This window comes from Numida meleagris, chromosome 26 (assembly GCF_002078875.1).
Source record: "Numida meleagris isolate 19003 breed g44 Domestic line chromosome 26, NumMel1.0, whole genome shotgun sequence".
Lineage (NCBI taxonomy): Eukaryota > Metazoa > Chordata > Aves > Galliformes > Numididae > Numida > Numida meleagris.
In genome coordinates this window covers 1,623,437-1,641,060 of record NC_034434.1, presented here as the reverse complement: position 1 = coordinate 1,641,060, position 17,624 = coordinate 1,623,437, and the positions used below count along the sequence as shown (strand labels likewise).

General features: G+C 51.9%; 1 protein-coding gene across 11 annotated transcripts in view; it reads right to left on the bottom strand.

Annotated features, from left to right (window-relative positions):
* Positions 1–17,624, bottom strand: part of TANC2 (tetratricopeptide repeat, ankyrin repeat and coiled-coil containing 2) — a 193,032-nt gene that overhangs the window by 8,910 nt on the left and 166,498 nt on the right. For all 11 annotated transcript variants that reach the window (XM_021377628.1, XM_021377631.1, XM_021377629.1 and 8 more), the window contains 10 exons: positions 17,339–17,575; positions 15,732–15,917; positions 14,305–14,398; positions 10,086–10,219; positions 9,421–9,544; positions 6,183–6,358; positions 5,352–5,484; positions 3,893–3,984; positions 2,201–2,347; positions 1–101 (listed from right to left, as the gene is read on the bottom strand). In XM_021377628.1, the coding sequence (XP_021233303.1) occupies positions 1–101; positions 2,201–2,347; positions 3,893–3,984; positions 5,352–5,484; positions 6,183–6,358; positions 9,421–9,544; positions 10,086–10,219; positions 14,305–14,398; positions 15,732–15,917; positions 17,339–17,575 (1,424 nt within the window). The remainder of the gene's footprint in view (positions 102–2,200; positions 2,348–3,892; positions 3,985–5,351; positions 5,485–6,182; positions 6,359–9,420; positions 9,545–10,085; positions 10,220–14,304; positions 14,399–15,731; positions 15,918–17,338; positions 17,576–17,624) is intronic.

Below are 17,624 nucleotides of genomic sequence, written 5' to 3'. Positions count from 1 at the left end.
CTGCTGCTGCGTTTGGCCCTTGCTCTTGCATAGTAAGCTTCGTAAGATTTCGGTTTCAGCTCCAGTGCTTTAGTAGCGAACTCCTCCGCCATTCCGAAGTCCTGCCATTACAATAGGTGGGTAAGTGAGTCATGGAATAGATAGAAAAATAAAAACATAGACAAACTGGAGAGAAAACAAACTTATTACGGGCATATTTTGCACATTAGCTCTGAAAACCTGACAGTACTGGAATGTTTCACATGGATTCCACATCACTTACAAACAGAGCGCTCTGCTGGCACATCCAAAGACTCAAAGCCCTCTCCAGATGCTGTCAGCACCCACCGGAGGCTGGCGTGCCACCGGCTCTGTTCTCATTGTGTCCCCAACAAGAACATGCAATCCCTGCCCAACAACCTACAGTCTTGAGGAAACATCTGGTCTCACAGAGCCTGGAATGTAATCTCACGAAGGATTCTTTTTCCACAGTCAAAAGTGATAGGAAGCCTTTCCCACGCCCTCAGCTTCCCACTCTGAAATACTGACATTCTTGAAAGGGGCTGAATAAAGCTGTGCGTGAAGGAAGGGACCTTGGGAGCTACAAACAGGACATGCCTGGCAAAGGTCTCCCACCTGGCCACCCATTTCAATGTCCCCTTGCCTCTCCCTATGCCTAACGTCGTTGGGAGTGGGGAGGAAGAGTGTGACAGCGAGGGATGGAGACGTGATGCTGAGTGGCAATGCCATGAGATCAGCTCACACCCTGCTGCCTGTCCTCCCTCGTCCTCAGCGCTGAGCTCAGGTGTGAAGGGGATCTCCTCCAACTGAATGCTCACGGCTTGACTTGGGATCTAGCCCTAAGCGGTCCTAGGAGAAGGCACCCAAGAATACTCCTAATTTGTCCAAGAACTCGGTAAGCAAACCCCACCCTGCTAGAAATGAAGTTTATGAGCACACCACGACCTCCTGCCTCGCAGCGAGCAGCCGTGCAGGGACAGGTAAGGCCATGTGTACCCTAAAAAAACCCAGAGTGAGGTTTAGTCTCTCTCAAGGGGTCCATGCTGGGGTTTGTTATGGGGACACTCTGCTGGGAGAAGCTCACACTGCAATTCATCTGAGCAAAGAGGCCACAGAGCAGTGCCTGCCTCAACCCAGACACAGGTCAGGGCCTGATATTTTGCAGTTTGGTTGAAATATGCAAAAATCTTCAATAAGATTTCTACTCCTGAACCTACAGGGGAACATTTTTAAGTCTGGTCTGCAGGCAAATACTTTTGCTTGTACCTTCAGCAGCAGTTACTGAAGAAATAATGCCTAACGTGCAAAGCAGACGTGGAGGCAATGGGCAGTGACCCTCATGCTAACCTACAGGTGCAAAAACTGCAGAACTGCCTGCAACCCCTCAGTTTCTACTGCAAAGCCTGGGATTACCCAATGAACATTAAGCTGGGAATCTTGTCCTTAACGTGCAGGCTTAGCAGGGAGCTGGCTTGCTTCAGGAGAATGTTCACACTTGTGAAAACTGCGCTGTTTGTTCCCCAGCACTGAGATTTTCTTCTCGTTGCTTTTCATCTGTCTCCCTTCCTAGCTTAAAGCGATGGAGGCGTCACAAAATCCCATCCTCCCTTCCCGTGCAATCGCTGGCTCACGGCGCTGGCGGGGATATCGCTTTTGGAGTCTACAGAGACTTGAAAAGTTGTGGAGGTGAAAGTCTGAGAGCAAGGGGGAGGTGGCACCGCGCTGGAGAGCAGACGTGCTGCCCAGGTTTGTCGCTAGATGCTGCTGGATTGGAGCAGGGAGTGACAGTGCTGGGAGGAGAGGGAGCGTGTGGGGGTGTCTGCAGATGAGTCACCGCCCTGGGGAAGCGCTAGCCCCCTTAGCATATGCTCCTTCATTTTAAATTAATTAGCATTCCAAAGAGCACATCTCCTGGCTCCTCCCTCACTACTGCCCCAGAAACGTGAAAAATGCCCCCACCCCCCAAATCCACAGCATCATCAAAAGGGGAGCGATAAAAAATTCAAAAAAGCTATAAACACAGCCATGAATTTTTAATCACCCGAGATGCATATTCAATCATCACTTTCCTCCTCCGGCATTATAAAATGCCCGTGCTCCGTGAAGGACGACCGGGGTACGCGGAGGAAACCGGAGAGGCTGGGACATGGTTGCAGGAGGGACGTGGCTCTGAGCACTGTGCAGGGGAGGGGGGACTTACATTCATTTTCCTTCGACATCGGGACAGGTTGAGAAGGAGTGACACCTTCAGCTCACGGAAGGTTTTCAGGTCTTCCCCAAAGCCTTCCCTGGGGAACTTCTTCAGAGCGTACTGGTAGCGCTGGGCGGCCTCCTTCACTTTACCTTTCTGATAGAAGGAGAACATGTCAAAGCAAATCCTCGGGGGGAGTTTACTGCAGAGCACTGCCAGACCCACGGGTGTTCTGGCGGCGAAGGTAACATGATCTCATCATTATTTAGCTGTTTTCTAGAAATGAAAGCCAGACCCTTTGTCCGGTATTTGATCTGGAAACGCAGATGCCTCGTCCAAGTTGAGCTCTCCCACTCTCACGTAGCGGGAAACTCAGCAACAACTCTTTTAATAACCTGATCCAACTGCATTTGGTTGATGGACAAATGGACTTCTGAGCTGAGTGACCAGTAACCCAGCTCTGCAGAGGGCCCTACATCCCTCCCACGGGGAGATGCACTCCTGGCACCCTGCTAACAGCTCGGGGGCTGATGCTGTGCACCTCAGCAGCCACGCAGTGCGCGTCCACTGCAGCTCCACTGTGCTGAGGAGCAGGACCCTGGCAATGAGCCTTTCACACCTGACTCGAACCTCAGCAAGCTCTAGGGAGGGTAAGGAAGACAAAACGTTGGTCTCTGGGGGGCAAGAGCAATAGCAAAGGTAAGCGTTACGGCGCTGATGTGGTTCTGACGTTGGACAAATGGATTGGGACTCATCTCTTGGACTTCAGATGTCTAGAAATTAGGTGTCTACATCTAAGCCCGTCAGCTGGGTTTCTTTTATAGTTACTGGGACGCAACGGTCACCTTCAAAAGGTGGCTCATCCTTGCTATTTTGGGTGCCTGTTTTTGGGATGGGACAATCTGTGCCCTGAAGGGGAGCAGCCATAGAAGGTGGGATGAGAGAATGAGGGCAGAACGGGATCTGGGACGCACGCGATTCATGATGACCCAGACTGAAGTTCTGCAGCTACGAGCAGTGAGCTTTAAAACCTCTTCGATTCAGGTTTCGGAGTTGTATCATGTATCTCTGGCAGATAACTCCAGTTGCAATGCCAGCTTTGCATATTTTCTGCTTTACCCTAGGAGCCTAACAGTGAATCATTGTTGTACTTGCACATTCTTTGTGTGTGTGCAGATCTCCAGGTCTTATTACACAAGGAGCAAAAGGGACTCTGTAATGGTGGAACACATCCCAAGAGCAAGAGGACACGACAAAGCCACCTGCGTTCTGACAATTTGTTTTCATCACAAAAAGTTGCTTTTCTTTCACAGGTTTCTCTGGGGTATACTGCCCTGTTGCCTTGCTCACAGCACAGAGCAGCTAGGTAACAACAACGCTGCCAGATCTGATGCAGTGACATCAGCACTGAGAACCTCTGGAAAACACTTGGGTTCTGGTGTTTTCAAGGAGGAAATGAAGTGCTGGCTCAAGCCCAGAATGCAGACAGCCTTGGCTTTGCTTCAGCCTTGTTATGGATTTTGGCATTCAACATCCCCCTCCCCAACCCCACTAACCAAAGGCAGTTTGCAGCACAAGGAATCCTGCAGGCTTTAAGGCTGCAGCACTGCTCACGGACACTATCAAAGGAAGAACAAAACTTGGTGCAAATACATGCTGCAAGCTGCATTTTCCCTATCTTTCCAAGAAAACTCTTCTCACCTTGTAAAACATGTCTCCCTCCTCCATCAGCTTGCTCAACAGGATGATCATGATGTCTGGTTTGGAGGTGGCCATCGCCCATGTTGCTGGACCTGCAGTGTACAGGATGCATGATGGGTAAAAAACTCATACAATGCAAGGGTGGTAGGAAGCTGGGTGGAAAAAATATCCTGGGGTGGGAATTTCTGCTGGAGAGAACAACTTGTGGCGTGGTCAAAGAGCAGAGCGCTCCCAATTATTGAGCTGACAATTCCTCTTGCACTCAAAATTAACGGCATCCACATTGCAATGGTTTTTCCTTGGCAGTCAGTCATTAACGCTGGCACTAATCAGCACGGCCGCTCGGGGAAATGCCGGGAGCCATCTCCACGAGAGGGCAGTGCTGTTTGCAGAACTGGTCTGAGGGCAAAGTGTGGGGGGAGTAAGCAGCATTTATAGGGAAAATCCAAGCGGTTACATCAAGAGTAATAGTACGTAATTTGCTCGTGGATTTACATATATCTATATGGGTGTACTAGCAAATCCTAGCTAAAAACTAGTGCTGAGGTGGGGATGCTCTGTGCAGGGAAGCACTGCAGGACAGCACAGGGGACCCAGCACAGAGCATCGTTATCTGACTGATACAGGGCTGGCGAAATCCGGGGACAGCTCATTAGTGTGGGGGAAGAATAAGTCACCGGTATTTCCATAAGTAGATTCAGTACATTTTGGGGGAAGCGGGTTAGTTTTTAAGTTCAAGTTATTCTCTGCAACAGTCATTTAAAAAAATTATTTGAAGGTGAGGTAAATTAAAAGATTAGAGGTGTTGGGGACGCATGCAGGCTAAATCAAACAGGAGAAAGCAAGGCTGACAAAGCTATCAGATCGAGGCTGATGCTGACAGCAATGAGATATACCTCGTGGGCGACTCGGTAACGTCTGACAACCTTCAAAGAAAGGAGAAAACAAAAAGTTGTAGGAGAGAGGGGAAAAAAATGGATGAAGGTGAAAAAAAAAAAAAAAAAAGAAAGGAAAAAAAGCAGCTGTGAGAGGCAGGCAGCAAAGAAGCCAATGCACCAGCAAAATCCCCTTTCACAGGAAAACGCAACGTGAGCGGCTGCGTGGCGCAGTGCAGGTAACACTGAGGTCTGAAGCGTATACAGAGCAGTGAAGGCAGCAGCTCACAGCAATGCATGGACACAGTACGCTTGTCGACTCGGACTAGTAAAGATAGAAAAGGCATTACCGGAGGAAAAGACCTTGCCAAAGAAAACAGTTGTTTGTTCACTTTCTCTAAGTGATACGACAGCAACAAAACATCCCAATTTAACAAGAGAACAAGGCACTCCTGGCTCGGGGCTGCTTTCGGGGTATCAAGCAGCAATGGGGCTGAGGCTGCCTCCGGGTCGGGGTTCTGCTTGCTAGGAGCTCGCTCCGAGTGCCCGTGCACGGTGCTGACCGCGCGTCCCCTGGGCCCTACCTATCTTTGCTCCTTTCTTCAGGAGGGTGACGACCACCGAGGTGTTGCGGCACCCCACCGCCCTGTCGAGGGGACGCATCCCGCTGTAGTCGACGTGCTCGATCATGGCCCCGTGGTCCACCAGGAACTGAACCTGCAATGGCAAACCAGCGGTCAGCTTGCTGGGGAAAGACATTCAGCAATTGCTTGCTCGGCTCCAACTAAAAGAGGGGAGATTTAGGTCAGATGTTGCGAGAAGAATCTTTACCCCAAGGGTGGTGAGACCCTGGCAATGCCCGGAGCTGCGGGTGCCCCATCTCTGGAGGTCCCAAGACCGTGGATGGGCCCTAGGCAGCCTGAGCTGGTGGGGGGCAGCCAGCCTACAGCAGAGGGTGGGGCAGGGGGGGCTTTGGGGTCTCTTCCAAGCCAGCTGTGCCGCGGTTCTATGGGTCTATGGTCTTCAACAACCCTTCCAATCCAGCTGTACTGTGGTTCTGTGGGTCTGTGGTCTTCAAGGTCCCTTCCAATCCAACTATGCTATGGTTCTATGGATCTATGGTCTTCAAGGTCCCTTCCAATTCAGCTGTGCTGTGGTTCTATGGGTCTATGGGTCTATGGTCTCCAAGGTCCCTTCCAACCCAACCCAACCATTCCACGTTTCTACGACCCTTTAAGGTCCCTTCCAACTCAACCGTGCTGCGATTCCATGGTTCTACCATCTCTAAGGTCCCTTCCAACCCAACCCATTCTATGACCCCGTGATTGCTACACCAAGCCATGCTGTCTACACCAAGCTGCGCTGTACTACTTGGAGCGGTTAAGGCAAGCTGCCCTTTTGGTTCTGCCACTCACCACCTCCGCGTCGCCGTAGAAAGCCGCCAGGTCCAGTGGCGTGCGCCCATTTTTGTCGGCGTGGTCGGTGGCCGCCCCGTTCTCCACCAGGGCCCGCACCACGGCCAGGTGGCCCTTTAGGCAAGCCCAGCTGAGGGCTGTCAGGCCCTCCTTGTCCATCAGAGAAATGGAGGCACCTGGAAGGACAAGTGGCAGCTCACTTGAGAGCTCTATGACAACAAACCATCACAAACCCTCCGCACAGTGATGACAGCTTGTTTTTAAGAGAGCGATATATGTAATTATTAATTACTTTATTAGCATCTCTCCCACTCTGTGGCCCGCCCTCCATCACAACTCCAAATGCGCCGAGAGGAGCTGTGCAAACAGGTTTATTCACACCAAGCTGCAAACTTGTTCACACTTAGCTCCGCAGACCCTCCTGGCAAACCCCATCTGAGCAGCAGGGTGGCTCTGACATCCCTCAGCTGAGACGTCAATCTTTCCTTTTAACTGTTTTTTGGTGTTGTTTTTTTTTTTAATCCAGCCTGTGTGAGTCAGAGATGAGGACCATTTTGCTGTTTCAGCAGGTCGCTGCATACCAGGGGAACTAAATCATCTCCATTCTTCCCCGAAAGCACATATTTCCCCCTCCTCACTCCCCTCCCCTTTTACCCAAATCGACACAATTTCCAGCAGTATTTCTCCCTGAACTTTACCCAATATAAATACAACGTTGTGGGATAAACTACCGCCAACTGCAAGCCAAGGAGGGGGGAGCTTGACATTTTCTTGGATGCAGAAATTGCGCTGCCATACCAACAGGTCAGCATTGCTTCACACAGCATATGGATCCGCATACGAGATTTGAACAGCAGCATTAAGTGAACACTCCTCTGCGTGGCACGAAGACAGCTCCTGTTGCCATGGCACACACAGGGCTCTTGCTCTCCAGCGTGCAGAAGAGATCTGCATCAGCTCTGCTGCTCCGAGGAGCTCTGCCTACCTGTGGGATGCTCCTGCCAGCAGGCTGGCATGAATCGCTGCTGCAGTGTTTTTCTCCTGTAGGTAAACTCTCAAGCAGCCACAGCATGTGTTTTTCCCTGGCTCCAGAAAGCTTAGCGAGTGGGGGAGGAATGTGAACGTCCTGAACTTCCCATTCATCCCAGCTGGCACGTCCCTGGGTAGCACGCATTGCCCAGACGACAGCGGGATGCTACGTCTTCCAGCTCGCACTACTTGTTTGTGGAGGAGCAAAGCAACATGAACATTTGCTGGAGATTATGTTCAGAAACCTGCACCTAGAGTGCTCAGCACAGCCCCAGCACCGTGCCTGCTGCATGCACAACGTGGCCGTGGCAATCTGGTGTGCTGAGGTGGCACGCTGCTGGCAACACTGCTCCTCGCCCCCTGCAACCCGCTGCAACGCTGCCCCACGTGGCACCCACGAACCCTTCTGCGAAAGCTCTCGAGATGATCCTCAGCTAGCTGAGGCCAACTGCTGCTCTGCTAAAGAGGATAAACCTCATTTCATTCCTTCTCATTTATGCCCGTTTCTTTCTTGCCATTAAACAAAGTCTTCTGTTGTTGAGCGGTCCTGTGCGGAGCCATGAGTTGGACTCAATGATACTTAGGGGTCCCTTCCAACTTGGGATATTCTATGACTTTCTCGTTTTTTTCCCCTGACTTTTGGAGCAGATAAGAAGGCTCCTGCAGGAAGAGGAAAGGCTGGAAAGCTGCACCATCACCCAACCTTCCCATTGCTTCCCCAGTCCAAGGGAAGAGCCACCACACAACAAAGTGACACGCACTGACTTCAGAGCACCGATGCAGCGACACAAGCTGAAGTTCTCATCAAGCAGACGGTGCCACAGCAGAGCCAGGCTCCCAGCAGAACCTCTGTGTGCCCCTCTGCTCCTCAAAGCATCCTGCACTCCCCGGGGGTCCCCGACCCACTCAGCATTAGGGCAGTTGGACGTGGAACAAGCGGAAAGTTTGGAGGGGAACTGGCTTCAGGTGCCATTGTAGGACAGAGCCCTGCTGCAGTGGGAAAGGTTTTGTCTGGGTACAACAGCCAATGGATAGACAGCCACTCTGGCAGAGGTACAACCAGGGAGGTTTAATTCATGGTTCACAGCTCTGCTCCTCCCGGGTGCTCACAGAGCAGCAGGTAACTCCACCAATTTGGATTTCAAGTTGATTGAGGGCTGCAACTCGGTTAATAAAAAGTGTTTACAAATGCTGAGTGCGTTAATCAAGTACAGTCAAACGAGATTTGCTTTGCAACACGCTAATTACTGCTTATGGCTTATGATTCACACACTTTGATTTTAATGAAACATTAAACGGGATTGTTAAAGCCATTCTAATTAACGTACCCCATATATCACTGTGCTCTGCCCAGGCTTAAGCTAACTTTTCAGGCCCATGTTTTATGGCAGATTTAGTGGAGTTTAACGAGCTATTTAGATGAACAGTCCCTTTCAAGTACAAAAGGCTTTTATGGTTTTGACTTCTTGGACTCTGAACTTCATGATCACTGTCACAGCCCCGTGGAGGGCACAGCACTGGGCAGCACAAATCCCACTGGCCTGTATTTAAGGACAGAAATAGTGGTGTTGGCCCAGGCTGCAGGCAGCGTGCTGCTCTGAACCACCTCAAATGTGACATCAGAAATGAGTAGAACTGAAATACACTCTTGCTGACTGAACGACCAGACTCAAAGAGCAGACTGTCTTCAAAACACCCAACACAGCAAACCCTTTCCCACATTAGGGCCTTACCCTCCTGTTGACGTGGGTGTCAAAACCGTGGGTAGCAACGCTAGCACTACATATGGAGTGTTACTGTGCCCCAACCCCTGGCCCTGGGGCTGAGCCTCTCTCTGTGGTGTTGCTTGTCATTCAGGTGTGCTGCTTTTGGAGCTCTGCCTGAAGGAAAAGCTGGGAGCACGGCTCAGGGGCACACTCCGCACTCAGTGCTCAAAGCACCTCTCACATGCTGGCATCGAAATTCCTACACATATACGTGGTTTGGAGGCCGTGAGTGTCAAACACAGCAAACAAAACAGACAGCCAAGATGGAGACACCGACCACCCTAACCCTGCTCCCAAAAAGCTGGCTAAGGTGATGGGGAGCTCTCCCATGGCCCCATCCGGTGACGGGGTCACAACCCCCATCCATGAGGAAAAGCAGAAGGCATTTAGGGGGAGGACTTGCTGCAGGCAGACCCCGACATGCTCCAAGCCCGTGCTCTAACCTTGTGCAAGCAGAAACTCCACCGTGCCCAGGTGTCCCTCGGATGCAGCCATCATCAGCGGCGTCCGGCCTTGCTTGTCCGCCATGTTCACGTCGGCGCCGTGGGTGAGCAGCAGGTCCACGATCTGCAACACACAAAGCGAGGGCACACCTGGAGGAGCTGCTGGAAGGAGATGGGAACGGAGAAGGCCCACAGAGCATCTCGAAATAAGTCAGGGTTTGGAAAACCTTCCCGAAAAGCAAGCTGGGCAGCGGGCTGACCTCACGCTTCTCAACTCCCTGACAGGAGGTTGTAATGAGGAGGGGGTCGGTCTCTGCCCCTATAGCAGCGACAGGATGAGAGGTAACAGCCTTCAGTTGCACCACGGGAGGTTCAGATTGGGTATTAGGGACAATTTCTTCTCAGAAAGAGTGGCAATGCGATGGCACGGGCGGCCCAGGGAGGTGGGTCCCTGTCCCAGGAGGTGTTCATGTAATGTGGAGATGTGGCACTGAGGGACGTGCTTACGGGCACGGCGGGGTGGGCTGGGCTGGGACTCGGGGCTCTCGGAGGCCTTTTTCCAACCTTAACGATTCTACGACCCTACCAAACCTCATCCCCCAGTTGCACGTTGAGATTAGAGCCGCGTTTCCCAGCTCCCGGGCAGACGGGGACGGGCTGCTCACCTGCCAGTGGCCCTGCCGGACGGCGCTGAAGAGCGGCACCACGCCGCGCCGGTTGGGCTGTGCCACGGCAGCTCCCTGCTCCAGCAGCAGCCGGCACACGTCCAGCTTCCCCCGGCCCGCGGCCGCCGTCAGCGCTGCGGAGAGAGGGGGCAGTGAGGGGAACAGCCACGACGGCTCCGTGGTGCCCCGTGGTCCCAACCACAGCCCCCAAAGGGCAACACCAACCGAGGAGGGGGGGATGGATCAGGGACAGCTTCCTGCCGGCAAGGCAGCGAGCTCTGGGCTCGCCTCTGTCGGAATGGACCCAGAGCAGCGTTGTTGGGATGGGAGATTTTTTTATGTCAGATTGTGGATCTCCGGAATCGCTGGAAAGCGAAAGTGGTATCGATGTGCTCGCATATTCCTGATGCAGAACACTCGTTTTGTCCATTCCTTCTGGGCAGGACTGACCCCACCTGCAATGGTCTTTGTGCAAAAACCGAATCACCTCCCAGCATCAGCGGGCTGGGAAGGAACAGCCAACGCCTCCCCCCACATCAAACTTTGCTCTGCCAACCCAAAAAGTCTGGCTGGGTTCGAAAAGACACATCCGATCCGAAAATAGTTCCAAGTGCAGGACCTGCCTTTGACTCGTCTTTGGTATTAATTTTAGGCTTTTCAGTTCCTCCTCCTCCACCCCCCCCACTCTCTGTGCACTTCAGCGCTGCCTCCGGTGGGAGTTGGAGCAGAAGGTGGGAGTCTATTTCTAACTGACGTCGCTGGTTCTTTCTCTGAAGTACACTTCTGTGGGACGGCTGATTACGAGGTGTTGACGGGTTTCCAACTGCAACACTGTTAATGGTGGGGGATTTAATTAATTCTCTCTTCTGTTCCACATTATGCTCGAGCTTTCTTCGCTCGGAGCTGAGAGACACCAAGAGTTAAAAGAAAAATCATCCCTTTACCACAAGCAGAACATGCTGCAGCATCTATAATCAGATCCATGTGGGTTTTAAACGTAAGCTACCAATATAGCAGGACTGTGCTTAATGCTCACGGCAGAGGGATCAGCGCGCAGGGCTTTGGGGTTCTATTTCTAAACCTGCCTGCACTTGAGATGCTGTGGGTTAATTTCGGGTATTTGACATCAGAATGATTTCTGTAAATCAGCTACGCAGTCTGCGTTCGCCACAAAATGGACTTTGGGAAAGGACTTCACTAGAACAGGATGGGTGGATCCGCAGCCATACCCTTCTTGTTCCTGCTGCACACGTCCGTCCTGCAGCACTGTGGCAGCAGTTCTGTTCCTCCATCCCAGCTCAAAAACTCAATGAAACCACTTCAGGAAGATTCCTGCAAGAACCCCCTTCCTTAAGCTTGCAGCACTCCTTATGTGCACGTATCCAGCTGCTGACATCCCCATCACTGATGTGCCTGCAGGAGCCACCACAGAACCCACAGCACAAGGCACGGCTTCCCCTCTGCTGCATGAAGACTGGGAAGGGCCGGGAAAGGCGATGAGAGGAAACGAGAGAAATGCTTTGGTTGGAAGTTCTGCTGCCTTGAGAGCTGATGGCTCGGTGTGAAGAACTGAGCCCAATGAGCCCAGCCAGCGAGCGGCGACCGGAGCTGGAAAATGGCAGCGTTTCCACTGCAGCTCCTCCAGGAGAACGGAACGCCGTGCTATCACACCCTGTAACAACCAAGGCTTGGCATACACGCCATGAAACAGTTGCTGCAGTTCCCAAAACACAGCCAACAAAGCCCAAGGCGACTCCATCCGCCCTCCATCGCGAGGACGTCGGCTCTCCGGCTGAAGGGATTTGCTGCAGCACGCTCTGCCTGCTGTGCAAAGCGTGCCTGTTTTCCCACAGCAAAAAAAAACAAAACAAGAGAAGTTTATCTGGAGAAGAAATCCAACGCGGCGTGCGGATCTGTTCCACGGGCTGGCAGCAGGACACACGCAGGTGGCACCGCTGCTCTTGCACCTCCAGCCCCGATGGAGCTGTTACAAGCGACTCAGATGCTTTTGGGCTGGGTTTGATAGGAGCCTCGGCCCAGGGGTACACCATCCATCTGGAGTTGTGCTGTCAGCAATCCCTAAACTTACGATGTTAACTTGGCGCTGCCATGGGATGCTATCAGGCTGACATCACGGAGCCGGGCGGCCGGCTCTGCTCTGTGGCACATCAGGCCCACGAGCAACAAGAATCAAGGAAGAGAAAAGGCACCACTCGGATTTTCAGAGCAGACTGCTTTTTTTTAGGTTGAAACCGGCGTTTCTCTTCAAGTGCAAACTAAACTCACTATTCGCTCTTGGGGAAATAAAAACAAAACAGCGCGTGAGGGATTCTTGTGTTCCATATAAACGTATCTTACCTGTGATGGAAGAAAAGGCTGCTGCGTTTGGTGCTTGGCTCAGTTTTGCTCCTTTTCCTGCCTTACCCACAGCAGTTGTAATGGATAAGTGGGGATTCATTTCTAACAGCTCCCCCCAGTTTGAGTGCTACTTGCCCATCAGCTGCCTGTGCTCTCAGCTATCCCATCTAGATGTGTGTCCAGCTTTTGGCATCGCAGGGGAGAGGTATGGGAGGAAGGTGACAGTGGGGAAAGGTTTCTGCTGGAGTCCTTGAGGCAACAGGCAGGCTGGGAACAGCAGAGCTGCCTGGATGCGAGGGAAGAGAAGAGCTGGGATTTTGCAGGGAGAAGAGCATGCAGCAAAGCGCTTGGAGCAGAAAGAGAGGAGGGATGGGAGGGCTGTGAACTGCGAAGGCAGAGCTGCAGGGAAGAGCAGAGCCACACAACAGCCGGGAAAGCTGCAGGGCTCTCCACCAGGCTTTGCCAGCTCATCCAGACAAGCAGGACTATCCTAACCCAAGGAGAGCATCTGCATTACCCGATGCTGTTTCTGAGGGCACGTTGCAGGGACACATCTCCATCACTTCTAATCAAACTCTGAAGCCATCTGGACCACCTTCTACCTGCCACCCTTCTGCTGCTGTTCTGCAGCAGGACAACAGCAGCTCTGCTCAGCAGCCAAACAGCAGTGCACGTTCTGGTTGAGCGGTCTCTGACCCGGGATTAGGACCTGGTCCCCGAAGAAAATGCCACTGTCCTGTTACTACCTGCCAATACTCCATCACTTCATTTGAAGAATTCCGCATCCTATTTCTTTCTTTGCTCTGTGACGCCCTCGGGGCACTTCTGAATTGTTTGTTTGTACATTTGTGGCATTATTTCCACCAGTAAAGGCAGCACGCCCTTGCTGCTCCGTGGCTTTGGGTGCAGTGAGCTGCTGCTTTTCCCCGTGCTCCGCTCCATGCTGGGACACCTCACTCCTCTCCCTCTGCCATTTAAAGCAGAGCTTGCTCAGAGGCAACGCTTTCCAACAGGCTCCATCCATTACAGCACTGTACCGATGCTTTCAGAAGTACGGAGTGCCCATCAGCTCAGAACGTAACCCAGCTCTTCCCCCTTGGAATCGCAGCCAACCTGAGCCCAGCGCAGCAGAGCCTGCACCCCCGGAGCATGTCACTGTTAAACAAAGCTGATGGAGTTGAAGGCAGCGCTCCCTGGCAGGGACTGCGCCGTGGTGCATCAGCTCGACAGGAGCACTGATGCAAGTGGATCGGTGACCTGAGCGCAGGAGACAGCGGGTCATACTTAGAGGGTCACCGGAGTCAAAAGCCAAGAAGTCCAAGTTTGAATAGATCAAGAAACGGAGATGACAGTGTGACTTGTGTGTGATTTTGTCTTGGGGGAAGTGAGGACAGGAGGGCTTCTGTGTTAGGCTGTGAGCATCAAGAAGAGCGCTGCACAGAAGGATTTCTTTTTATCTAGCAGGTGTTAAATAATAGATAGTTTAGCAATCAGTGCTGCGTGTGACACGGAAGGGGAGAGCGGAACGGAGATGCTTTGGGTAAATATGCAAAGTACAAAGAGATAACGAGCAGCAACGTGCATCCATCTGACTTAACATGGGATGCCTCGGAAACCAGTGGCCTGGCTGTCAGAGCTGCTGCGTGCCCCATGCTCCAACCCAGCGTCAGGAGCTGCAGAAGTTCAGGATTTCCCAAAGCCCAACTCTCTACTCAAGCACCTTGGCATCTGTCAATCACCCAAAATGAAATCAGAGAAAGGGATCCTCTCTGGCAGAGCAAAGCAGGGATCAGGGGTGTAGCAGGAGCCCGTAAACACAAACACAAACATGCAGGAGAAGCTGCAGATCTGCAGCAATCACCTGTCTCTCCCCAAAGACTGTCAAAGCTGTTGATCTGTGCTCGCTCCACCTCCTCTTCATCTTTTTCTGGAAGATCGAGCAGGTAGGAGACAATCTAAAACAAAATGACATGTCAGCTCACAAACCTCGGCGCGTTATATATAAACTGCTGACATTTTAACAGGAGCTGCTCTGAGTACACCGAGGAGAAGGCACCGAATCTCTGCCTGGCACTCCCAGCTCGAGTAAATACTCTCCCAGATATCCATCACCAAACTCGCTGCCCCATAAAGAGCAAAACCCCAAATGTCCCAAAGGGACTGAGCACGGGGAGCCTTTGCAGTGCCCGTTCCCCGTCCCTGTGCTGTTCTGCTGCAGAGGCACGGCACGTGGTGGGGGTGCTCGGGCTGCAGGCGCTAAGCAAAGAAATGCTGCTTGGCACTGGGACTGCCTCTCACCTGCTGGGGTGTGAGGAGCCTGATCACCCCCTCAAAGGTGGGGAAACTTGAGTCACAGCCCAGGATGGGGTGGCAGAGTTAGAGTCATTTGCCTCTTCCTTATCTTAAGCTGCAGCCAAGATGAAGTTACGTCCAGGAACTATAATAAGCTCCCCTCTAGCAAGGACCATTTTTAAGCAGTGCTGGGACCGGGGCTGGAAGGAGCATTTGCTGAGTGCCTGGAGGGGGCTGTGTGAGGAGCCCTGCAGTGGGCATGGGCTATGGGGGCGGGAGCAGTGACTTCTGTGACAGCTGCAGCCTTCCAGTTGCTGTAGTGCAATGTGGGTCATTGGGAAGGACAGGGGGGACTGGGACCTGGCAGAGGGCTGTGCTTCTTGGTGGACATTGTGTTGCCTGCCTAAGTCTGGCTGCACTGGGGCATGAGAATCCAGCAAGGACTCTGGTGTGGCTCCATCAGTGATTAGGATCAATTACAAACATGCAAAAGATTTGTTCCATCATCCAAGTTGGAAAACTCAGCAAATTTATCATCAGCTTATAGCCGTGAGATGCTGCAAGCATCTCCCAGCAGGGACCTGCAGTATTTTCTGTAAGTGGTCATGTGCATTTAGGGTATAATTAACATGAAATTGCTTTTGTAAGTTACTAAGGTGACTGCTATGGTTTGGGGGAAAATTCTCATTTGCAAAGTTCTGTGCTCTGTTACAAATGATGTCAGCATGCAGATCTGTATGGTTTTGAAGTCACATCTGCTTCTAATTGGTTCAACTCACAGTCACTTAAGCTAATAGCAATTACCCAGCTTTCTTTAATTAGCTCCTCTGATCTGGGCACGTTATCTATGTTTTTATGGATTATACTGAACAAAAGCAAAAGCTAAAGTCAAGACAATGACAGCTTCACCTCCCAGCCCCCCTTGCTTGGCATTCTGGCTAGAAATCATGGTTAACTATTGGTGTCCCATGGAGAGTGACGGGCTGGGAGCCTTACCTCTGTGTAGCCCATGCTGGCTGCGGCGATCAGGGCCTGCTGGATGGCGTGGCTCTTTTTGAACACCCCCTGCTGCTGCCCAGCCATGCTCCAGTCGCACTGGATCAGGAACTTCACCACCTCCAGGTGTCCTCTGAGGGCGGCGTGGACCAGCGCGCACTGACCGTTCTTGTCCAAGTGATCCACCTTGAAAAGAGAAGGTGACAAAATGCAACGAAGCCAAACCTCGGGCGAAGCATCTCCCTTCCTTCTGAGTTTCCAGCCCTGGTTTCAAAATCATGCCACGTGTGCAAAATGTGCATTCTTCTGGTAACGGTCCCTTCCATGAGCAGACAGCAGCTCTTCCCAAAGACACTCTGCCCCAGGCTGAGGCATCCTCTTGGCCACAAGTGTTTGCTTTGGCTAAGCTGCCATTCTACTATGGTTTTTTTTTTAGCTTCCGTTTTCTTCAGACTGAAAGGCTGCAGAACTATTTTCCCTTTGTGTCCCAAAATACAGCGATCGTGTTTTCTTGAAATCATACACGAGCTGTCGCCTCCCTTCCCCAGATCCACAAAAGGAAAGCAGCTTGTTTCCCAGATACCATCTCAAGACTCTTTCAAGGGAGACAGAAGTGCCTCAGCTGTAGCCTGACACCCTGATGTGAACCCGATGCAAGCAGAAGTCAATAGGAAACAGCTTGCATTTGGCAGCCCTGCAGGAACTCCTCTGCTCGGCTGCTCAGGATGGGGCACAGTTCTCACTCGGTGCTGGAATTCACCAGCTGGGATTTCCTCAACACAGTTAGGGACACTCAAGGAAAGCTTGGGAAAACCTTTTGCATTGCGTTTCATAACCCCAAAATTCCTGTTCCCAGAGCAGGAGCAGATCCCCCAAGAAGTGCCATGGGTTCACCCGACACTCTCAAAATATCCCATCAGAAGTGACATCCTTTTCTCCTTCATTCTGTCCTCACATTATAACAGACAACAGGGCAAGGTCCGAAAAATCCCTCAGTCCCCCTGACACTCATACCACAACTACACAAACCCACACTTTGCTTTCTGAACTGAAGCTAACCATATAGGGAAACCACTAATTGTTTCCAGGAGGCTTCACTTCAAATACCAGCACAACTTTCTTCTTCAAGAAAGTATTTAAACGTGACTCATTACATCCAATTAAAACTCCAAACCCTCGCCACAAAGCTAAACAAAGGGTATTTTTCTAGCACAAGTCTGATGGAAGCTTTTGGAAGACGTGTCCCAGCGAGGTATTTAAAGAACACCGTGTGCTGCAGAAGCAAGCTGCCGTTTTCACATTGTGAGGTTCAAGGACTTCTCCAGAACTGACCTCCGCAGCCCATTAGTGCAGCGCAATTAGGCAGCTCCTGCACCAAACCTGCATTCCAGAACACCCATTACGGACTGCCCGGGGCTGCTCGCCTTTGGTGCTGATGTGACATTTGGACAGGCAATACATTTAAACAAGCAAACCCTCTGCAGCAGCATCCCATGTCCGCCTGACGGGGGGATGTTCTTTAGCAGGCGGGACGTCTCCTGCCTGCAGCTCGTGCTCTGAGCTTGGAGCACTGTAAGCCAGCTGTTGGAGGAATGCAGTCACTGTACCTTGGCCCGTTTCTTGCACAGCAGCACAACAATGCTCAGGAACCCAGCAGCAGCAGCGTACCCAAGCGGGGTCAGGCCGCTCTCGGAAGCAGCATCTACATTGGCACCGAACTCCAGGAGCAAAGCCACCATCTCCGCGTAACCCAGGTGAGACTGCACGCACAGAATTGGGGCGTTGTTCAGAACCTCGGTCCGGTAATTCACGTTGGCACCTCCTAGAATCAGCAACCGACTGACCTGCAGGGAAGGAAAGCGCCCATTAGCTGAGCGTTACGGACGGAAACGA